The following is a 24,542-nucleotide window of genomic DNA, read 5'->3' on the forward strand; positions in this document are numbered from 1 at the left end:
AAGAGAGTCCCTACAGAACATATGGAGACATATTAACACTGAACACAGACAATCTCCCCTTACGGTGATGGACCCAAAATAACCACACGCAAAGCACACCTTCTGGGGCAGGAAGGCAAAAGCAACCCCCAGTGCTGAAAATGGCAAGTCAGTGATATGGAGCATCCAAAAGGCATCTGCAAATCCAAACACATCAGGCAAGTTTTCTGACCGCCTGTTAATGTTAAAATCAAAGCCCTATGGGCAGGATCAATGAACTCGCCACAAAGGTACGGCCCAGAAGAGGGAGGGCAGCTTGAGTGCACATCAGCCAGAGGTCAACTCCTTTTTCCTCAAGGGCCAGGGTGGATGCCAAACAGGCCACTGGAGTGAATGAGCCTGCAGCTCTTATATAGACTTCAGCACCCAGTATAGGTTTTGCACCGTTCAGTGAGTGATAACATGCAAAGCTTTGACCCGACGATGATCACGTTGCCTCATGGATCAGCAAGATGCTGCTCTCCCCTATTCCAGCTCTGTGATACTCACACCTCTGACTTGCAAGATATGGAGCTAGACAAAAAGGGACTTACCTGTCAAGTCCTCCGCCCGCAAGTTCCCTGACTGGTTTAGCGTAAAGCTCGTCTTAGCTGCAAGTTTCCCTCCTAGCACAGCTTCGTGGGACACCACCTTCCTGTTACTGGTCTCTGCCGTGAGAGGGGAGAAGAGAAACAGGAACAATAAAGGATCAAATCCACAGCTGCCACCTTTCGACAGTAGAATCTTCATTCCGGGGGTTTGGGGCATGACACACAGTGGGAAGCTTGGGCACTGACAGGCTGGGTTGCTGGAAAAAGGATGGTTCGATTTACTCTCTTGGAATTTCTCTCTACTTCAGGAGCTAGAATTTGTTTGGTGCTTTCAGGGCTGGCCGGTTGGTTGGAGTGTCTGTCACAGGAAACCTGCTGCCTGTACTGTCAGCCTACTGTGGGTTTCCCAGGGGCAGCCAGGATGTCTGTACAATTCTATAGTATAATCCCAGCAGCCGCACGCTCGCCTCTCTATACCACTCAATCCTGTGCGATAGGAGAGCACAATCTTGTTCGCATTCCGGGGACATTGCGGCCATGCTGCAGGCTTTATTTCAGCCATGGGAACCATGGCCTCTTCTGCTGCACAGCAGTCCCATTTGGCGGAAACAAGCAGTGAGTAAAAGTGGGCAATGCGGAGAAGAGAACCCACTACAGCAGCTGTGTAACTAGGAAAGCAAGGCTGTTTACTGGAAAAGCTCCCGAGCAGGGAGGAGGGGAAAAATTCATCTCTGCAGCATTTCTGCCAAAGACACCCCGCACCTCCTTTACTGACAAACGGCATCGCCAAGCCCCATCAAGAGGCCCAAGACACATCCCATGCCACAGCTTGCAGCTCCAACACCAAGTTCCTGCTGACCAGGCTTCCACACTGAGGGCTTGTCTACACTTACCCAGGGATCCACGAGCAGTGATCGATAGATCGACCACAGATCACTCTCCTGTCGACTCCCGTACTCCACCAGACCGAGAAGAGTAGGGGGAGTTGATGGGAGAGTGTCTCCTGTCAACATTGCATAGTGTGGACCCCACGGTAAGTAGATCTAAATGACGTCGATCTGAGTTACGCTATTCATGCAACTCAAATTGCGTAGCTTAGATCGAATTTCCCCTGTAGCGTAGACAAGACCTGAACCTTTCACCCATCTTAAAAAAGAACTCGATCGCTTGGGAATATGTGCAACACATTAGATAATGGTTCACAGGTGCTTTTTACTAATCATTAACTGGCAGCTCTCCAAAAGGACAGCCTCCCAAAGTTCAGCCTGGCTGACTAATGGCTGTGAAAGGAATGTGTGTGGGGGAGGGGGCTGGGGGGGGGAGAAGAGAAGTGAAGGGAGGGGGCTGAGATCAGAAATTTTTTTCACAAGAAAAGCACAAATTGATTGTTTAATGTACCCTCTCGAGAGCCAATAATGAAATGTCTTAACCCTCTTCTTTTCTCTCTTGAAGCTTAATGTGTGTTACAGATTTCTGCAGTGATGGACAAGTCTCACACTTTGAAGGCACCATGTGAAAGTTACTCCATTAGCAGGATTTTTCATTTTAAGGAACTTGTGCTAAAAAACCCCATCCTTGCAGCATTATCTCCATTTAGGTATAGACAGCCAGCAAAGCATTGCAGGATTTTCCTCTTGAGGAGGTCTATTAAAGCTTGCAAGGCTATAAAGCTAACTCGAGTTGCTTGCCTTTCAAGCCTAATGTATCTGAGAAATGGCTCTGTCTTTTCAATGCGTTTCACTCCGCTGCCTCTAATCCCATCATGGTTTTGGATTTGAAAATCCACAGTGCAGTACGTACTGTTTACACAAGGCGGGGAATTGGGCACTAGACTTCTTAGCTTCTTTAACGTATTCACTGCCACGTTCAGGTAGATGTTCCGGCTGGTACTGCGTTCGTAAGCCACCTTCTCCTCTGACAGAGCCTGCAAATAATGTAGTTTGTTACCACCTGCTCCTTTATCACATTGGATTTTAGTTGTGTGAGAGAGCGTGATTCTTCTTGGACACAGCGCCCTCTTGTGATAATACAGTGATTGTCCATACAACTGGCACCAACAAAGGGTTTCAGAAGCAATGTGCCAAGATACAAGACAAGAGACACTAGTTCAGAAACGGTCTTGTGGGGTAACAGTGTTAACAGCAGGTCATGGAGTGGATTCATTTAAACTCTAGACATGGACAGCTAGATTCACAGCGCAGCCCTGGACGCTGTCTTAGTAAAAATTGATCACTAGTCCTCCTGCAGCAACATGAAAGCACAGAGGTCTGAAGCAGGCAAAAAAAAGGAAGGTTATCCAGAATGGCTGATAAGAACCCACTCACCCTCAGAACCATCCCTTGGTTGCAATAGGAACATATCCTACTGGGAGTGGGAAAGGGGAGATGTCACAGGAAAAACCCTCACAGAGTTTGTTGTGCACCAGACACGTGTGGCATATGTTATTCTGAATTTACCCAACTGACCTCAGTGGTCAGGGTTTCCGAAAGTAAAGCACATGCTTTTCTCAACTCTGCCTCAGGAAATACTAATGATCCGTTAGCAGGTTACTGTGAGGCTCCTTAAAATCAAGGCACCAAGACTCAATAGCGAGGTAACATGAATTATGAGCTTTACAGATCATGTCTGCACCATATGCATGTCTGTACAGACTGAATCGCCAGAAGGCCTTTACCAGCATACTCTGGGTTCAGAATAAAACTTGGGAAGGATTTTATAGAGTCTAACTCTGGTTGTTTCAAAGTCTCATTCAGGAACCTGGAAGAGATTTCCCTGGGACTGTGCACGGATCTCCCAGCGGGGAGCAAGGTGAAATTCCACTGGAATTGTAATCTTTGCCATTTTTCTAAGGATCACATGTATTTTTCACCTACTTCACTCCTGAATAAGTAGCATTGGCTGGAGCACAGCTAGAAAACAAAACCCAAAATGATCATGACAAACAGAAAAAAAATCCCCCACTCCAAACTTCATACTTAAAAGCGAATGCCAACACAGACCTTGTCAAACGCTTCCTGTGAGGAAGAGCAGAACTTCAGGCACTCGTCAATGAAGAGATTGAGATACCTTTGGCGAATGTTAGTTGGGACCTTGGCACCAAACTCAGTGGGAATAACGGGCCTCTTTAAGCTAGCGCTCTAAAGAGAAAAAGAAAGGAATGAAAGGCTGTGCAGGGCTTGAAAAAACAAATTGCTTTGGGTATCTCATGTTTCCCAGGTGTTATTAATAGTGCTGTGACTTCCTTTCTGAAAACCTTCTCAAACCCCGGTACAATGTGTGTCGTTTGCAGTCGCAAAAATAACATTTGCAACTGCTCAGGTCCCCCATGATATTTTTATTATAAAGAGGAATTGACATTTTTAGGGTGTTTTGTTACAGCCAAGTGGAATCGGGCCTTAAGATTCCACAAGGCAGCCAAGTAGCCTCAGTGGCGTTAGACACAAAGCTAGTACGTCTACATAGAAAAGCTTCCCAGACCATTAAAATTGTAGCACTTACATTAAAAGAGTCAAGGTTAGTGTGGTGACAAAGCATCACACTTCGTATCGGAGACATGACTGTATGAAACCAAACATAAAACCAATGGTCTGTGGTGCACATTTCCGATACTCCACCTGCAAAGAAGGGAAAATGGGAGGCTGGCAACACGCTAAGGGGCTGAGGTAAGATAGTTTGGCAACCTAACTGAATTTCCATACTCGCAATTTGGGGTTCTCATAAGTTTAATTACGCTACTGAATTTCCTGACTTCGTACACTTTTGTGTGTGCCAACTACAAAGTGCTTGTAAGGACTTTTACCCTGAAGTAACTGATATGCACTTTCTCTGCCCTAATGATTTTTGTCTTGGAATGCGGACTACAAATACTCTTTGTATTTGACTAGGATACAACCAACCACTGCCGTTTTCCTAAGAAGGTCTGTCTGCACTGCGGTCAGAGGTGTGACTGAAGCACCGGCAGACAGACCCAAGCCAGTTGTGATCTAGTTATCTTGAACAACAACAACAACAGAGAAGCCACAGCAGCATGAGTAGAGACACAGCCTAGCTGCCTGGGTACAACCCCCCCCAGGATCCTGCAAGCAGCTAGTCTGTGCGGCCATTGCTTCCCTGCTATTGTTGTTCAAGCTAGCTAGATCAAAGCTAGCTTGGGTATGCCTACCTGTGCTGCAATCACACCTAATGACTGCTGTGTAGACATATTCTAAATGCCAGCTTATATCACAAGGGATATGCTTTTAGTTTCTTCCTACAAACGGTATGCCCACATCATAAAGCCACCCAACAGAAACCCAGGAACATAATAGCCCACATGCGGCAAGTTAAGACCAAGGTGCACCAGGAGAGACTGGGGAGGTGAAAGGAACCTGCAGCAACAATTGCTCCAATGAGGATGAAAGTTTGTTTTATATAGTGCCATTGGCCCTGTCTTGACAGGCAGAAAGGGTGCTTCTGTCAGTCATGGTTGTTCAATGAAGTTAACTTAACACCACTGAAAATCACTCATATTGCTAGTTAAGTGACAGCCTTATCTACGTAGGAAAGTTTTTCCAACATAACCTAAGGTGTAACTTACAACGGATGTAGTTATACAGGTATAACTTCCTGTGTGGACACTTTTTCAACATGCCTTTTCCCAATTTAGTTTGTGTCACTTGGGAAGAGTCTGAGGGTATGTCTACACAGCGCTGTGACATGGGCAGTGGAATTACGCTTTATCGCCAGGAGAGAGCTCTCCCAACGATAAAAAAATAACCACCCTGAACGAGGAGCTCTCAGCAATAAAGCGCTGTCTATACCGGCACTTTTCAGCACTAAAACTTTAGTTGCTCGGGGGTGTGTTTTTTCACACCCCTGAATGTCTAAAATGTTAGCGCTGAAAGTGGCAGTGTAGACACAGCCTGAGCTAAACTGAAAAAAGCCACTTTTATTCTGGAATAAGAGTGTCCACAACGAGGGCTATACTGGTATAACTAGACCAGTTTAAACCCACACCTTATGTAAAACTAAAAAAAAAAAAACCAAACAAAAAAAACACCAAAGCATTTCTATGTAGACCTCACTCCAGTGAGTTAACGAGATGGAAATGCACCCTTTTTGCCCAACAACAGAGTAGCACTTTTCAAACACACAGGATGACAAGGTCCGTGCCCCAAACAGCTACAAATCTACACAGACAATAAAAACAGGGTACAGCCACAAGATCAGAATTGGTATAAGGTTACAGTATATTTAAACATTAGAATTCAGTTGCAGATACATCCAGGTGGCTTTCAAAGGGTTATTTTTAGGACAGAAACCACTTCTGCCCTCAATGTCACTCTGAGTCGAATGATCAGAGAAGCATTTGATCAAGGATTTGTATGTTTATATGTTGCAGCCCCACTAAATGTTACAGTTATGTAATCCTAGGTAGGGCAAACACAATAAGAGTGGGAAACTCAGAACATGGCAGCAGCTAGCTGAATCTCACTGCTCCCAGAGCCTGCTGCAGCACACAGTTACATACAATCAAACCAGTGTGGAATGAAGGGAAAAAACATACGATGGAGATGGGTTTGATATGCCAAGAGTTTGTTTTACCTGTAGACTGGGAGCATGTGCTATTCTTTTCTGTAAAGCAGTAGTAGTGGTCTTAGATGTCATGCCAGTTAGCGTACGGGCCTTCAGGGTAAGAGCAGGTGCCTCAGAGCCATTGGGGGCTGTAACGCTGCTGACTGGAATGGTTTTCTTAATGCCCACAGTGACTACAAGGTACAGAAAATAAGATTTTAGACCGAAATTCCATCCACATTTTCATTTGTCAGACTGGGTACACAGAGCTCAAGGACTGCACTGCACATTGGGATTCAGGAATGGTAGCAAGCTTAATTCCTTGTGCTTATCTGCCATGTCAATGGAGAAACAACTCAGTGGGTCTGTTAAATTAGGTGATGTGTCCAACCCGTGTAGTGATGACAGTAGAAGTTTCTGCTGCAATGTGCTACACAGTTAGTCTTTGACTTGAGTGTCAGAATTACAGACGTCTTGGTTCCAATGCAAAGAGCACTGGCAGAAGTTAAATCCTGCCACGCTCCTACTCACTGTGATCCATGTAAATGCTCTTGGATTTTTCTTCTTCCACACAACCTGATGTGATAAAATAGTCACTTTTATTGAATGCATGAATGTGATGTCCTCAAATGGTGTGGGAAGAGCAGTTACGAATATCACAGTGAATATGCCCTAACAGCATCAGAAGGTGTTCTGAAGAGTCTCAGGTGGACTCATTCATCACCTGATCAGAAGAGTTCTTGGTTGCTATTGGAAGTACCTGTCCCCCTCCTGAAATAATGGCTTCTATGATTCAGCAAGAGGGAAGGGCTCAGAGAGGCTAAGCTAAGGACTCAGTCACTACCATGGACACTCAGATACCAGAAAAGTCATTACAAAAAGATCTCAGTGATGCCACAAATGCAGGAGAGGAAGGAGACGGAATACCCTGACATCTGCAACATGAAAGCAAGGTAGCAGAAACCACCTCAGGATGAGTCAATATTATGATAACAGAAAAGCAAAAGGGTGAACACACTGGGGGTGAAATCCCTGCCCCCACTGAAATCAATGGCAAAACCCCCATTTACTTCAGTGGTGCCCGAATTTCACCTTCTGTAGTCTCTTAAATACAGTTAGCAACATTCAGTTGAATATATTTCATCTGATGTCTCACTTGTGCAGTGACTTGAGTCTTGAAAAAAATATATGCCAACATCCCTCTTAACCCAAAGTTTATTCATATCCTTAGTGGACTAAGGAGATTGTCTTGTAGATCCTCTTCCCCAAAAACAGCCTTTCTAAAACACATCTGCAAGAAGAGCGTCTTGCCACTAATATATTGGGGCAATTTTTCCCCCTTTAAAATTCTGTTAGAGGATGTTGCTTTCACACTACACATGGAGAAGTGGCTGGCTCTCTTTTCACACATGGCAGGGCAGATTTTGTAAGCAGAAGGAAATACAGATGTCAGAGTTTCTGTTTCCAAGAAACAACCCAATAATTTTTAAAACATCTTTTCTCATCCAAAAAATCCTAAATAGAGGATTCTAGATTATAATCTCCAGACCTTCTTTGCCGTCAGCATGGGCTAAGGGTATCTGTAGTGCTGACAGTACCCAGGATAGGAACGGAATGCTTATAGTGCTGTGAAAGCTTTTACCCAGAAAAAAAGTCAACCCAGATTTTTCTACTTTTTGAACTTGTGTCATTCTGAAGTATTTTTATGAACACGGAATGGACAAAGTCATTTGTGACTGGAGAGAGAAGAGTATCTAGCGGGAGGATTCAACGGTCACTGAATGTTGAAGAGAAGGTAGTAGGTGGAGTTATGAGTTGTTTGAAAGCTTGGTTTGCTAACTAGCTTTAGAAAGAGTCACAGTGACAGATGCCCTGTCTAGAGGAACTCTATACACCAGCATGCAATTAGAACTAGTATGTTGACATTTCCAACGAGCATGAAAACTTAACACCACATAACACACATTTTATGCAGACGAGGGACCCAAAAGAAAGGCACTACATTTTAAAAAGTAGACATTTCAGGGGGACTTGGGAGACTACATACCACTGTCAGAGCCTCAGTGAAAATCTGACTTGAAGAAATTAAAAAAAATGGAACTACATAGAAATAAAATCAAAAAGCCATTCAGAGAAGTTACAGAACCTTTTCATTATTTTGCCAACGTTACTGATCTCAAATACAAAGGTTATAGGTTGAACCACTGAAGCACTTAGAGGAGAGGAAAGTGATCAGGAACAGTCAGCATGGATTCACCAAAGATTAGTCAGGCCTGACTTGCCCAATTGCCTTCTATGACGAGATAACTGGCTCTGTGGATGAGGGGAAAGCGGTGGACATGGTGTTCCTTGACTTTAGCAAAGCTTTTGACAAGGTCTCCCACAGTATTCTTGCCAGCAAGTTAAAGAAGTATGGGCTGGATGAATGGACTATAAGGTGAATAGAAAGTTGGCTAGATTGTCGGGCTTAACGGGTAGTGATCAATGGCTCCATGTCTCGTTGGCAGCCGGGATCAAGTGGAGTGCCCCAAGGGTCGGTCCTCGGGCCAGTTTTGTTCAATATCTTCATTAATGATCTGGAGGATGGTGTGGATTGCACCCTCAGAAAGTTTGCAGATGACACCAAACTGGGAGGAGAGGTAGATACACTGATGGGTAGGGATAGGATACCAGAGGGCCCTAGACATATAAGAGGATTGGGCCAAAAGAAATCTGATGAGGTTCAACAAAGACGAGTGCAGAGTCCTGCACTTAGGATGGAAGAATCCCATGCACCGCTACAGACTAGGGACCGAATGGCTAGGCAGCAGTTCTGCAGAAAAGGACCTAGGGGTTACAGTGGACGAGAAGCTGCATATGAGTCAACAGTGTGCCCTTGTTGCCAAGAAGGCCAATGGCATTTTGGGATGTATACGTAGGGGCATAACCAGCAGATCAAGGAACGTGATCATTCCCCTCTATTCGACATTGGAGAGGCCTCATCTGGAGTACTGTGTCCAGTTTTGGGCCCCACACTACAAGAAGGTTGTGGAAAAATTGGAAAATGTCCAGTGGAGGACAAAAAAATGATTAGGAGATTGGAACACAAGACTTATGAGGAGAGACTGAGGGAACTGGGATTGTTTAGTCTGCGGAAGAGAAGAATGGGGGGGGGGGGGGTTGGTAGCTGCTTTCAGCTACCTGAAAGGGGGTTCCAAAGAGGATGGATCTAGACTGTTCTCAGTGATAGCCAATGACAGAACAAGGAGTAATGGTCTCAAGTTGCAGTGGGGGAAGTTTAGGTTGGATATTAGGAAAAACTTTTTCACCAGGAGGGTGGTGAAACACTGGAATGCGTTACCTAGGGAGGTGGTGGAATCTCCTTCCTTAGAAGTTTTTAAGGTCAGGTATGACAAAGCCTTGGCTGGGATGATTTAGTTGGGGATTGGTCCTGCTTTGAGCAGGGGGTTGGACTAGATGACTTCCTGAGGTCCCTTCCAACCCCGATACTCTATGATTCTATGAAACCCTGAACAGGAGAAGTGGCCAAATCACGGCTGGTGGAACATAAGTTCATTCTTTCTCTTCCAGCATTTAAAACTGAAGATCCAGATTTCTACCCTGTACCTATGTTTGTGAAGGCAGTAGTGCCTCAGGTCATTGTATTAAAATGATGGAAAACTGAGGAAGTAAAGTCACAGAAGACAGGACCAGCTGCATTCAGAATTTTGTCAATTTTAGAAGACCTGAACCCCTATCCAGCCAGCTTAGCATGAGTCCAGCATGCTTTTAGAATACTCAAATTCTCCTGAACTTTGTAATATGTTAGATATTGAAAAAGCAAATAAATTGGTAAAAATGTATCTATATCTAAGGGCAGATACAAAAGTGCATTAGGTCTAACTTGTCAAGGGAGAGGAAATTTGACGGCATTCTTGTTTTGCTAAGACAATGGCAATAAATACACTTATGACATGGATTATGCAGCATACATTTTGTGTTTCATTTCATAGAACTTGTGTGCGCTTCCTAGAGTTTCTTACTTTTCAGAAAACAAACAATGAACATAAGAACGGCCACAGTGGGTCAGACCAAAGGTCCATCTAGCCCAGTATCCTGTCTTCCCACAGTGGCCAATGTCAGGTGCCCCAGAGGGAATGAACAGAACAGGGAATCATCAAGTGATCCATCCCCTGTCGCTCATTCCCAGCTTCTGGCAAACAGAGGCTAGTGAACCATCCCTGCCCATCCTGGTGAACAGCCATTGATGGACCTAGCCTCCACGAACTTCTTTTTTGAACCATGTTATATGGGATTTTTCAGTTTGGAGGAGAAGGGAAAGAAAGGGGAAAAAATCACAACATCCCTGACTTCTGGCCCAGCACACAAAGATTTGAACTTGGCTAATGCTACCTCAAACGGAGGAATGTTTGTTTTCCCGTATTCCCGCTGCAAAACACCTCGAGCTTTTATTATCTTGAAAACATTCTTAAGGAGACAATGTCATTTTAACGGGAGAAAGTGAGCGGACAGCGGTTAGTGGAGCCAGCGGTGACTTACTCTGCTTTGCTGCTGTGGAAAGAGCTACACTTGGCACGTGAGCAATCCTTTTCTTTTCTCCTGGCGAGGCAAGAGAGGCCCTTTGGACTGCCACAGCCAGCTGGGCTGCCTGCTGCTGTGCCAGCTGAATCCTCCGGTAACAGACCTCCTGGGCAGTCGGTGGGCGGTACGGCCGGATTACTGGTTTGTTCGGGACATCTGCCTGCACAGATATAAAGGATTCTATAATCAACCTGTTTGCTCGCTGAAGTCCAGACCCCTGGCCTTCATTCAGAATAGAAAAGGGCAGAGGCTCTTTTACAACTCTAGGTCCCTGGATTTAGGCTGTGGCTACTCTATGGAGCTTACACCAGCGCAGCTGCATTGCTGTAGGGCTGCTAGTGCAGACACTCTAAGCCAACAGGACAGAGCTCTTCCTGAAGAAGAAGAATGAGGGGGGATTTCATAGCTGCTTTCAACTACCTGAAAGGGGGTTCCAAAGAGGATGGCTCTAGACTGTTCTCAATGGTAGCAGATGACAGAACGAGGAGTAATAGTCTCAAGTTGCAGTGGGGGAGGTTTAGGTTGGATATTAGGAAAAACTTTTTCACTAGGAGGGTGGTGAAACACTGGAATGTGTTACCTAGGGAGGTGGTAGAATCTCCTTCCTTAGAGGTTTTTAAGGTCAGGCTTGACAAAGCCCTGGCTGGGATGATTTAATTGGGGATGGGTCCTGCTTTTGAGCAGGGGGTTGGACTAGATGACCTTCAGGGGTCCCTTCCAACCCTGATATTCTATGATTCTATGACTTAATTATTCCAGCCCCCACGAACGGCAGTGGCTATGTCAGCAGGAGAGATTCTCCCACCGACACAGTGCTGTCCACACCAGCGCTTAGATCGTTGTAACTTACGTTGCTCAGAGGGGTGGCTTATTTACACCTCTGAGCAACATAAATTATACCGACCTAAGCTGTAGCGTGTACATAGGCTTATTTTGTTTATAAAGATTTCTATGTGTCAGCTGATGGAAGGGGAGGTCATGCTAGTCTTCCAGAATAGTTATCATTACAGGCAGCTCCCTTCAGTTTTAGTTTGTTTAAAAACCCAATTCACTTGCGTTTACAGCATCGGAACGGAACAACTAGAATTCAGCAGTCTGTTCACACATAGGAACAGAACCCTTCTGTCAAGGTTCCTTCCCCACCCTGAACTCTAGGGTACAGATGTGGGGACCTGCATGAAAACCTCCTAAGCTTACTTTCACCAGCTTAGGTTAAAACTTCTCCAAGGTACAAATTAATTTTATCCTTTGACCCTGGATCTCCACTGCCACCACCAAACTTTAACTGGGTTTACTGGGAAACGTAGTTTGGACACGCCTTTCCCCCCAAAATCATCCCAACCCTTGCACCCCACTTCCTGGGAAAGGTTTGGTAAAAATCCTCACCAATTTGTATAGGTGACCACAGACCCAAACCCTTGGATCTGAGAACAATGAAAAAGCATTCAGTTTTCTTACAAGAAGACTTTTAATAGAAGTAAAGGAATCACCTCTGTAAAATCAGGATGGTAGATACCTTACAGGGTAATTAGATTCAAAACATAGAGAATCCCTCTAGGCAAAACCTTAAGTTACAAAAAAGACACACACAGACAGGAATGGTCATTCTATTCAGCACAGTTCCTTTCTCAGCCATTTAAAGAAATCATAATCTAACACATACCTAGCTAGATTACTTACTAAAAGTTCTAAGACTCCATTCCTGGTCTATCCCCGGCAAAAGCAGCATACAGACAGACACAGACCCTTTGTTTCTCTCCCTCCTCCCAGCTTTTGAAAGTATCTTGTCTCCTCATTGGTCATTTTGGTCAGGTGCCAGCGAGGTTACCTTTAGCTTCTTAACCCTTTACAGGTGAGAGGATTTTTCCTCTGGCCAGGAGGGATTTTAAAGGGGTTTACCCTTCCCTTTATATTTATGACACCTTCTGAGAAACAATACTCATGTGCAACAAAGCTGTGTATGCATTTTCTTTGATGCGGGAATTCAGTATGCAGGAAAGGTGCCAGAATGGACAGCAGTAAAGACTGAAACCTTCTAGCAAGAGAACAAATACCAAAGAGGGAGCAGCAGTGCAAACTTCCCCACATTTCCCAGTCGATGTACCTCACACCTGACTCTTGGTGTCCACATCTAGTGTCTTTCAGAGGGGAGGGCAGTCTCTACAACCCATTAAGTATCTGTCCTTTTTGCTGAGACTGAAACTAGGGAGCAAATTAGTGTCTACTGGAAACTGGTGTCAGAGTAAACAGAGAATAGAGGGGAACTTTAGATTACTACAGAACTGGATGTGAATGGCTTTCTATCTGCTCACCAGTCCCTTCACTCAAAACCTCAACTAAGAGACACCACCTTTTTCTTCTGTTTCTACCGAAGTTCTTGAGATGTAAGCAGCAAGGAACACAACGCATACCATACCATTTGGATGCATGCAGCAATATCGTGAATCTAACTCTACATGCATACACACAGTAAATGTTTTCTGACACTAACGGAAGAAGTGAAGGATCCCATGGCATGACATGAAAGCAAGAGGCATAATACCACCTCCGAGGCAACATTCTCTTCATAGATCAGGTTCCGATGTCTAAGTCTGGGTGCAAGCCGTTGCTGAGCACACCAAGACTGCTGTTTGTATGGACAGTGACTGCACTACGGTTACCTCACGGTTTTGAAAAGTGCTTTGGGGTCAGAAACTGCATTAAGAAAATTTATCTAAAGACACATAAACGCCTAACGTGTACACATTTACAATGAATATCTGAGTTAATGAATTCCAACTCATTTACTTCAATCTCTTATCTCCTTAGTTTATAAAAAAAGAGCCTTATCAAACAAACGAACTGGCTGAAGATATGTAATTACCTAAAATGCATTGCACTGACCTTAAGACTTAAAGGTTAAAAACACCCTTTTCCAGACTGTGTGGAAAGGAAGAACAATTCATTTTGGAACTCCTGGTTAGATCAATGCTTAAACCTTCATTCTTCTCCTGCTGCAATATAAAACTGAATAATCTGTCTTCAGCAGCTGGAGGGAAAAACTATGGCAAACAAATGAAAAAACCTGAATGAAAGAAAATGAGGATGGCCTATTTTCTTGTTTTCTGAAGATACTTTAAATTCAGATGCGTAGAAAAAAGTTGAAAAACGAGATACTCAGCTGGTTAAAATGGAGCAAATACAAACAAGGAAAACAACCCCTCAGATTTGCAGTGCTGCAAACTCAGGCAAATATGCTATGTTAACCTTTTTGCTTTCGCAAGACAAACTTAATAAGCTTTCTTAAATACCCAGGGTAACCTGTGTACAGTTAACTTTGATCTAATGAAGCTACAGTTATACTGATGGAACATGAAAATCCTAGACTGTGTCAGTGCATCACAACATGCAGAAAGCAATTCCAGTTACAGGGCTGGTACCTGTTTTTGCTGAAGGCCAATGGGAGTTTTGCCATTAACTTTACTGGAAGTCAAACTGTATTTCAGAGTGAAGTTATTCAGTGGGGAAAAGAAAGACCTTCCATGTAACTGGGTTCCACTGCAAATATATCACAGTCAACTTCCCTATGTTTTGGTTGTTTCATCTACAGCCTGTGTGGTTTCCTAGTACATTGTGGTCATATGATGGGAAAGAAATCTCATTAACACTTTCTCCAAATTGTATGCTCATTAATGAGGTTTACACTTACGTTTCCTTGCTTGGCAAGGTGAGAGATCCTCCTCTTTTGGCCAGGAAATAGAGTGGTTAACGCGTCATCCATCTTTTCTTCACTTGCCTCTTCTTTCAGTGGCTACAAAACAAAAGAGCAAACTTCCAAAATTGAATCGACTCAAGTGTCTGCTCCATGGGGATGTTTGGAATGCCTCCCTCTGAGATAACGGAATCGTAAAGGGAAATTACTTCCAGACAGCAGGTGAGGACAAACTACTACCAGCTGCTAAACTACTGAAAGAGAACCAGCTTTCAAAATAAGAGGCACCAGTGAAGCAAATGAATAACGGTATTACTGTTCCCACCCATGCAGCCCATTCACGGACCTTACGATAGGATGCCTTGGTTTAATCTATTACCAACACTACTCTCTTGGTCGTCCTTACAGACTGAATGCTTCAGCAGTGCTGTTTACCTGCCAACCACTTACATACCTCCATGTGTTAGCAACGCTTTTAAAACCAAAGAATTTAATTAAACTCTAGATGAGTTAATTTCTTGGTCCCACATAATTATCTCTCACAGAGCAGGCCTTGAAAAGCTGCAGGTCACTGAGCCTCCAGTGTCACTATTCTGCATTTAAGAAACAATGCACCCCTGCAGCTATATACAAGACTAATCCATCGAGGGACTGTGGTGCCAAACGCAGAGATGCTTTGTTCACAAGGCAGAAACCCCAGAATAGAACAACAGCTTTGCAGTAGAGAAGATGCTTATTAAAGCTCCTGTTTCCAGACATTTGATTTGCCAGATAAAAAGCCACTTTGGGGCTGACACCTCAGGCTTGTTCCTAGCAAACAAACAAACCTGTTTAGAAATGTTGACAAAATTCTATTTAGCTATTTGAGTTATACGGGCATGTACAGTAAGTGTTGCACATATTAACTTTTTTAGAGCCATAGCCACTAGCAGAATTCTCAATGGAGCGAAATTTGACATTCGCAAAGAAATTGAGTTTAGACAAAACTACAGAAGTGATCTTAGGAAAAGCTCAGTTCTCACTTAAGCAAGGGCCAGATTTTCAAAAGCGCTCCGCCCCAGCAGTTCCCATTGTGACATTTATGACCAGGTTTTCAAAATTGGTCCGCTCCTAATTATTTAGGGACTGCAACAGGAGATTAATTTTTTTTTAAATGTGACCACTTAGAGTTCCGCAGCATTTAAGGCCAGAAAGTACCTTTAAATCATCTAGTCTGACCTCCTGCATATCACAAGCCATTACATTTCACCCAGATACCCCTATATTAAGCCCAAATACTTGAGTTAGACCAAAGCATTTCAGTCCTCGAGAGACTAAACTGTATGCCACAGGCAGAGAACAGGAAAGACCTATGTCCGAGGCCCCTGCAATGGCAGGGAACGGATTAGATGAGATATATGCAGATAATCCCAGCAGGATGATCCTGTTAGACCCCTAAATAGGAGCTGGTGAGTGCTGAGCTCTTTTAAAAATCTGGCCCTATAAATACCTTCAAAATTAACAACTCACTGAGATCTGGGGCTCCAGGCTGCTTTTAGAAATGAAAATAGGTGTCATTTCAGTGTGCAATCTTACATACATACTACGTATAGATAGAATGTGTATGTATTTTTTTTTTAAAGCAGAACACACCTAAATAAGCACCTACTCAGAGGGATCTCACCCTCTTAAAAGACAAATTTCTCCATGACAACTCTCTCCTCTTAATCTTCAATAGATATGGGGTGCAAGGGAAGGAATCCTTCTCCAAAAAGGGAAAATTAAAGCCTTGATGAAGGAATATAAAATGCTGTGCCTGCAAAGTCCAGTTAGTGGCTGTGAGAATGTTGCCCTATGAACATTTCCATTCTGCGCCAGAACACTGCATTTGCACAGTTTCAATTAAGTGAATTAGAGCCCTCATTTCTGTACTTTTTCAGGGGAAGAAGAGTTATAAGAACTCCACCATTTTTGAACTATGCAACATTTGGAAAGCTCAAAGAAGATGATAAACATTTCCTGCTATAAGCAACTCGGCATGTTGTTAAACTCTTTTCTTTTAAAATTGGCAAGGTAGAGTTTATTGCTATTGTTGGGACTTTCTTATTAAAGCGCGAGGCTTTTGACAATGGAAGCACAGACAATTAAACAACTCTTACGTACCCTTTCCTAAATACCATAAAAAGAACGCATGTGTTTAAGCAGTAATTATTTTCTTCTGAACTATTAAACCAGCAGAATCAAGTAACAGGGAAACCTCCTTTATAATTTCTTCCACCAAGGTTCTAACACCAGTGTCACAAATGTAATTTTACCTGTCAGCAAGAGAGAACGTTAGGCTCTGATCAGTGCCATTACAGCAAGTAATATCTGGAATCAGAAGCTTTATTAGCCGATCATTCTTTCATGGGACAAAATTCTTTTCTCCATACAGCAGTTGTGGTTTCAGTCAATGACAATCAGTGAATTCTCAGTTGCTTAGGAGCATTTGTCTTTTAATATCATGCTTTGTTCAACACATGCCGAATGCATCTAGTTATCTCAACTTCATCTATGAAGCCTTACTCTGGACATAGTGAGCCCATACAATACACCTGTCTCAGATAAATGTAACTCTTTGGTACCCTTCATTGCAATCAGATGTGCCTAAAAGATAATATTGGCAATAAAGGTTTTCAGGGTTTCTTTGAATAAAGGAAGTCAGGTTTTTTCTAGAGTCTATTCCCAGTTTGATTTCCAGAAACACCTGCTATGGTGAAAATGAAGTGATCCCCAATAGAAAACTTAACAGCATTATGTCTGACATGAAATCAAGTGCTTCTGTTCATTTACAGCCAGACATGCATTTAGCTGAGGGTTTCTCCTCATTGTCTCGTTAACTTGGATGTCAAAAAGATGGAGGATAAGATTAGTTTGTTTCTACCCTATCATCCCAGAGACCACTAAAGGATTATTACTGACAGTGTGTTTTCTAGTTCTTTGCCCTACTTAGTTTTAAATGTCTCCATGGATGGAGCTTTCTACACTTAATTTGGAGACTATGCCACAACCACAGGGATCTCACTGTTAGGCAGCTTTTAAGATAAATGTTCTTTTTCTTTATTTTATCCCATTCCTCCAAATACCTTTTGTATCATGCTGAGTAATTCTTCCCTCCACTTTAAGAGTTTACACTATTCACGTATGGATGGATGGGAATCCTTATTCAGGAACTGAACTATGAGAGTTTAAAATGGCATACATGTAGGCTTTTAGAGGTTCCCTTTAAAAGTATCAACTAGATCAGCGGTTCTCAAACTGTGGATCCGGACCCCAATGTGGGTTGCAACTTTGTTTTAATGGGGTTGCCAGGGCTGGCATTAGACTTGCTGGGGCCCAGGGCTGAAGCCCAAGCCCCACCGCCCAGAGCCAAACCAGAAGCCCGACAGCTTCAGCCCTGCGTGGCAGGGCTCAGGTTACAGGCCCCCAACCCAAGGCTGAAGCCCTTGGGTTTCGACTTTGGCCCATCTGCACAGAGTGGTGGGGCTCAGGCTTTGTCCCCATTCCTGAGGTGGCAGGACTCGGGTGGGCTCAGGCTTTGGTCCCACCTCCTGGGGTCATGTAGTAATTTTTGTTGTCAGAAGGGGGTCACGGTACAATGAAGTTTGAGAACCCCTGAACTAGATAATATCCCAATATCCAACTAAATATTGGTTATGGGCTAGGAAATGCTATGGGAGAGAGCAGGCTAGCTGGCTGAATTGTCTAGGTCCTGGGTTTCCTACACACCCAATCCCTACCTTCCCAGTTGCCTCCCCATTAAGGAGGGCTCTTTCTTCATTCAGTCCTCCAGGCAATTCAGTAAGCGTCAGCCATACTAGCTTACTTTCACCATCAACTTATTGCCTTAGAGGTTGCCCTGCTGTTTCTGGTCACACTGCACTCAGTGGAACCTGTTGCATGAAGGAGTGGGGGTCCCCAGGCTATCAGCAATGATGCTGGCCTGGGTTACCTCTGAAAGGCTAGGAAATTCTCTCTTAAGCTTTTGATGTATCCAGCTAGACAGCTGGGGTTGTCATTACACCTGCTGGAGACATAAACAACTGCCAATTCTGCTAGGGCGAAACTTCAAAACTGATGGATGTCAAAACTCAGATTCCAGTGCTGTGTCCATCATGTGGCAGGGAGGAACCATCCCCCAAAATTCTGATTTGGTATAGCAAAACACACAGTAATAGTAACTAGATAATACTTCCGATACCCAATTAACTACTGGTGGGATGGGAATGGAAATAGCACACTCAAGCCACAACTACTTTCAAGCATTGGTCAAAATTATAAATGGAATAGCAATTTAAACTTTGTAGGGGAATCCCCACCCTGTCCCCACCCCCACCCCCCAACTCCTTGGGAGAGGCAACAAAAATAGAATAATGACACTAAAGGCAGTTGGTTTAACATCTAAATTTGGAGGCAGGGGAATGATTGACTAGTGCTGTATTCAGAATGAACATTACCTGCTTCCCTAGCCTTCCCTTGTCTTCTGTTTTCACATCCGTGGATTCGTTAAAAATTCTGAGGCACTCTTCCATGGGGTCAGAGTCATAATCCAAATCTTTCTCCAGGACGGAATAATCAATGTCATCAGAGGATGAGGAGGATGAAGATGACTTGGACAGCTTGGAGCGTTGAATGCTCTTTGTCCCTTCATTATCACTCTGAAAACCATAGGAGCCATCATCTCCATCAGAGTCTGAGCTCATGTTTGGAAATGTAGAAGGAGGTTGGCCCACCTTCTCCTCCTCCCCGCTCTCATCTCCAAATAGGTCAATGTGGCTCAACGTCCGTTGTTTCGGCTTACACTTGCCTTTTGAGTTCCCCACTTTCGCAGGGCTTGCCTTCCTTTTTGGACGATCAGAGGCAGAAGTCTTGCCCCCTTTATCTTTGTGTTTATCCCTTGAGGCTTGTTTGCCATTTTTCAGATCAGCTGCCTTTAGTATGGAGTCCTTCTTGCTACCTTCCAGCTTCTCTGTGCTAGCTCCCTTCCAGAGCCCCTCATTCTTGCTTTTCCCTGAGCTGGCTGCACAGCTGGTGGACTTCGACTTTTCTTTCTTAGCCACTTTTTCCAATTTCTCTTTTTCAGATTTCTTCAAATTCCCATCAGGTTTTGCTTTGATACTTTTCTCTTTACAGTTTTTTTCTCCATTTTTAATTTTCAATTTTTCTTCTTTCTTAACTGTTCTCTCTTTCTTTGTGTTTTTACTTTTCTCCTTGCCCATCTCTTTGTGGCAAGGGGGCTTATTGCCATCTGTTTTTTTCTTTTTCATTTTGTCTTTTGCAATCTCTTTGCTGTCTTTGTCTTCAACATCCTGTTCATTCTTGCCAGAATATGCCTTTGCCAATTTCGTATTCTTCTCTGACAAGTCTTTGACAAGATTTTTCCGTGGACTTTCAATATCTTCCATGTCATACTGCACTGCCATTTCTTTCATCTCCCGGGAATTTAGGTCTTCCAGTTTGGTGCTCTTTTCTTTGACGGACAACCCATCACTTGATTCATTTTCAGAACTGACTTTAGATTGTAAACGGCTAACAGAGGTTGGCTGGTATTCCAAGTCAACATCCTCTTCAGAGTCAGAGAATTTGGCATACGTTCCATAGTTATTGGATACATTACAGTGCTTTTTCCGTGAAGGAGAATAAGATTCTCCATAACTGGAGACCTTTCTCCTTTTGGTCCCCTTCTGCTCCTTTGTGCTGGCTTTGCTCAAAAGCCTTGCTGAGTAATTTGAAAGAGGGTCATATTCCAAGTCCGTAGAAGGCTTGGAGTCATCAATCACATACTTATTGTTAGGGACAACGCTACTGTATTTTTTAGGCTGAGCTACGACCTTGGGAACGTATTCCAATGAACTACCTTTGGATTTGGCATTGTCAAATGTATCCAAGGTGTATTTACTTGAACTAGCAGCAGCCAAAGGCGTAGGGTTGTAGTCTGTGTTATTATTCAAATTATAGCTACCTGGGTTATATTCTAAAGAGTCTGTTTTTGTCACAGCAGCTGACACAGATGTTTTGGAAATAAGTGAAGAAGCCTCAGATGTGCTGTATTCCTTTGTTGTCTCCAATAACTCCTCATACTTTTTCTGCTCTCTCTCAACTTCATATCTGACCTCTTCGATGGCCTTGTTGACCAGCTCCAGCTGTAGAATGCTAGGGGCTGACACTGCAATGTCACCCAAAGCACCATTAGCTATTTGGGTTGAAGGCTTGGGAAGCTCAGGGTTATATGGATCATAACCAAGCTCTGTAAGGGGAGGAAAAAAAAAAAAAGTACCTTAGATCTAGCAATTTTTCTAAAGTAAGATTATCCTTGATTTTGTATGAAATGTCTATTAAAGTCTAAAAGCGAAGCTCCACTGTCATCAGATCCCAGCATTGGAAAGACATGTAACAAGCAAACAAAAAAACAACCAAAACCATGCTCTTGCACGTGGAATGGGACACGCTAGCTGATCAACATTCTCCGGCTTGTGTGAAGCTGGAGGTCAAACTAGGTGATCACAATGGTCCCTCCTGGTCTTAAAGCCTACGAATAATACACCATTGTGAATCCAATGCCTTTATTACTTACTACAGTTTTGAAAAGCTCTCCAGGTAAAATTTTCATTTGGGAATGTAAAGTTCAATTTTCATCAAAATGTAAACTAAAACTCCATCTTTTTACTGCATATATCTGCTTCTTATATTTCTCTGTGTCCTATCTACTTAATGAGTTTTTAAATTATTTTTATTACTGTAAGCACTGCAGAGCTAACATGGTTGCACAAGAACAAACTGTATTTTATTTTGACAAAAACTGCCAGCCAAGTTCTAGTTATTTTTTACTGTTGATGCCAGTGTCTGAAGCACCAAACATCTCCAATTTCACTTGCAGTCCACTGAGGTTTGTGACTGTGAGGGAGAAAACCTTACCCTGGCTGATAAACTGAGCAAATGTGACACAGAAGTCACAGAAATGGAAGTACCACCATTACCGGGTCTTTTAGAAAGGTAAAACTACACTTCAATTTCATAGAGCAAGGAGATTAAGACACGTGTATTAAGTACTCTCACAAAATTTAAAAGATAACCAGAAATGTCTGACATTTGTCTCTCCACAAATCTCTTTTCAGATGTTGCAACTTCCTCAGATAATTATAACATTAGAACTGTCTGAGAATCTTGGTGAGCGCAGACTCTGAACAATCCACCTTGGCATTTAGACTAATTGTAGTGATATCCTACCACTCCATTTTATCTTTTACATAGAAATAGAGAAGAAAGATTTGCTGGGGAGATTTTTTTTGTGAATGCAATTTTACTCTTGCTGTATAAGTAGTCTGCATATCACTTGAAAATTATACATCTATTTATCCAAGTAGGAGATAGCAACTTTCAATTGAGACATTAAAGTCAAAGAAAATCAGTAAAGCACAGCCTGGTATCTAATCTGCTCACAAGGCACCCGTATTCTAACTAGTGCACACAGTTCTGTGGTAATTATGTAGTCAGCAAGCAACTTGCTCCCTCTCTAAGTACCAGGCACAGAGAAAGATAATTTTCTCCTCTGTTATTAACAGAAGTTCATGACAACAATCATGATGCAGGGCCACTAAGTGCTACTAAACTGGCCTGTTCATCCCCATACATTTCTAAAAAATGAACCAAGATCTCAATCAAAACGATTCTGCTGAACCCACGACATTAACTTAAGAAAAACTTACTACTTTATACTGAAAGCAGGATGTATTTTAAAAGTAAATCAATAAAAATAATGAGTTTGGTCTATTGTTAAGAAACCAATGGCTAAGCTTTTGTGCAAAACCTGGCTAGAGCTCAGGGCTCCGCAGAGATGAAAAACAAGATGGTTTTTCATGTTGCTTCCTGAACAAGGGCTACTCAAGGCAATACATTAAAACAAACTGCAAAAACTGAAAATGAATGAATGTGAAGACTCAGTTTAGGTTTTACTCTTGTAAACTGACTCAAAACTAGAAGAGACAGAATATTCTTTCATGGGATTTATTGTTTATGGCCAATTATAAGAATATAAAAGAGTTCCCATACTTGGTCAGACCATGATCCATGTTGCCCAGTATCCTGTCCCCGATACCATACCATACCAGAGTTTCAGGGGAGTGTACAGAACAGGGCAATTATGTTTTCCACTCTCGGGATAAATGATTTTTTTTAATTCCTATCATAGGATGGAGGCAAATCCTACGTAATGAACTCTTTGAAACATAGAATCATAGAATATCAGGGTTGGAAGGGACCTCACAAGGTCATCTAGTCCAACCCCCTGCTCAAAGCAGGACCAATCCCCAACTAAATCATCCCAGCCAGAGCTCTGTCAAGCCTGACCTTAAAAACCTCTAAGGAAGGAGATTCTACCACCTCCCTAGGTAACGCATTCCAGTGTTTCACCACCCTCCTTGTGAAAAAGTTTTTCCTAATATCCAACCTAAACCTCCCCCACTGCAACTTGAGACCATTATTCCTTGTCCTGTCCTCTTCTACCACTGAGAATAGTCTAGAACCATCCTCTTTGGAACCACCTCTCAGGTAGTTGAAAGCAGCTATCAAATCCCCCCTCATTCTTCTCTTCCGCAGACTAAACAATCCCAGTTCCCTCAGCCTCTCCTCATAAGTCATGTGTTCCAGACCCCTAATCAGTTTTGTTGCCCTTCGCTGGACTCTCTCCAATTTTTCCACATCCTTCTTGTAGTGCGGGGCCCAAAACTGGACACAGTACTCCAGATGAGGCCTCACCAATGTTGAATAGAGGGGAACGATCACATCCCTCGATCTGCTGGTTATGCCCCTACTTATACTTCCCAAAATGCCATTGGCCTTCTTGGCAACAAGGGCACACTGTTGACTCATATCCAGCTTCTCGCCCACTGTCACCCATAGGTCCTTTTCCGCAGAACTGCTGCCGAGCCATTCGGTCCCTCGTCTGTAGCGGTGCATTGGGTTCTTCCGTCCTAAGTGCAGGACCCTGCATTTATCCTTGTTGAACCTCATCAGATTTCTTTTGGCCCAATCCTCCAATTTGTCTAGGTCCCTCTGTAGCCTATCCCTGCCCTCCAGCGTATCTACCACTCCTCCTAGTTTAGTATCATCCACAAATTTGCTGAGAGTGCAATCCACACCATCCTCCAGATCATTAATGAAGATATTGAACAAAACCGGCCCCAGGACCGACCCTTGGGGCACTCCACTTGATACCGGCTGCCAACTAGACATGGAGCCATTGTTGAGCCCGACAATCCAACCAACTTTCTACCCACCTTATAGTGCATTCATCCAGCCCATACTTCTTTAACTTGCTGACAAGAATACTGTGGGAGACCGTGTCAAAAACTTTGCTAAAGTCAAGAAACAATACATCCACTGCTTTCCCTTCATCCACAGAACCAGTAATCTCATCATAGAAGGCGATTAGATGAGTCAGGCATGACCTTCCCTTGATGAATCCATGCTGACTGTTCCTGATCACTTTCCTCTCATGTAAGTGCTTCAGGATTGATTCCTTGAGGACCTGCTCCATGATTTTTCTGGGGACTGAGGTGAGACTGACTGGCCTGTAGTTCCCAGGATCCTCCTTCGTCCCTTTTTTAAAGATTGGCACTACATTAGCCTTTTTCCAGTCATCCGGGACTTCCCCCGTTCGCCACGAGTTTTCAAAGATAATGGCCAATGGCTCTGCAATCACAGCCGCCAATTCCTTTAGCGCTCTCGGATGCAACGCGTCCGGCCCCATGGACTTGCGCACGTCCAGCTTTTCTAAATAGTCCCTAACCACTTCTTTCTCCACAGAGGGCTGGCCACCTACTCCCCATGCTGTGATACCCAGCGCAGCAGTCTGGGAGCTGACCTTGTTCATGAAGACAGAGGCAAAAAAAGCATTGAGTACATTAGCTTTTTCCACATCCTCTGTCACTAAGTTGCCTCCCTCATTCAGTAAGGGGCCCACACTTTCCTTGGCTTTCTTCTTGTTGCCAACATACCTGAAGAAACCCTTCTTGTTACTCTTAACATCTCTTGCTAGCTGCAGCTCCAGGTGTGATTTGGCCCTCCTGATTTCATTCCTACATGCCCGAGCAATATTTTTATACTCTTCCCTGGTCATTTGTCCAATCTTC

The 24,542-nt window shown here is 43.4% G+C and overlaps 1 protein-coding gene across 2 annotated transcripts in view; it reads right to left on the minus strand.

Annotated features, from left to right (window-relative positions):
• The window catches only part of REXO1 (RNA exonuclease 1 homolog), a 77,978-nt gene that overhangs the window by 28,058 nt on the left and 25,378 nt on the right, over window positions 1-24,542 (minus strand). For both annotated transcript variants that reach the window (XM_077805397.1, XM_077805399.1), the window contains exons 2-8: window positions 18,870-20,659; window positions 14,392-14,493; window positions 10,662-10,863; window positions 6,153-6,316; window positions 3,569-3,706; window positions 2,370-2,493; window positions 573-686 (exon numbers count right to left, since the gene is read on the minus strand). In XM_077805397.1, coding sequence (XP_077661523.1) covers window positions 573-686; window positions 2,370-2,493; window positions 3,569-3,706; window positions 6,153-6,316; window positions 10,662-10,863; window positions 14,392-14,493; window positions 18,870-20,659 — 2,634 coding nt within the window. The remainder of the gene's footprint in view (window positions 1-572; window positions 687-2,369; window positions 2,494-3,568; window positions 3,707-6,152; window positions 6,317-10,661; window positions 10,864-14,391; window positions 14,494-18,869; window positions 20,660-24,542) is intronic.

This window comes from Eretmochelys imbricata, chromosome 25 (genome assembly GCF_965152235.1).
Source record: "Eretmochelys imbricata isolate rEreImb1 chromosome 25, rEreImb1.hap1, whole genome shotgun sequence".
Lineage (NCBI taxonomy): Eukaryota > Metazoa > Chordata > Testudines > Cheloniidae > Eretmochelys > Eretmochelys imbricata.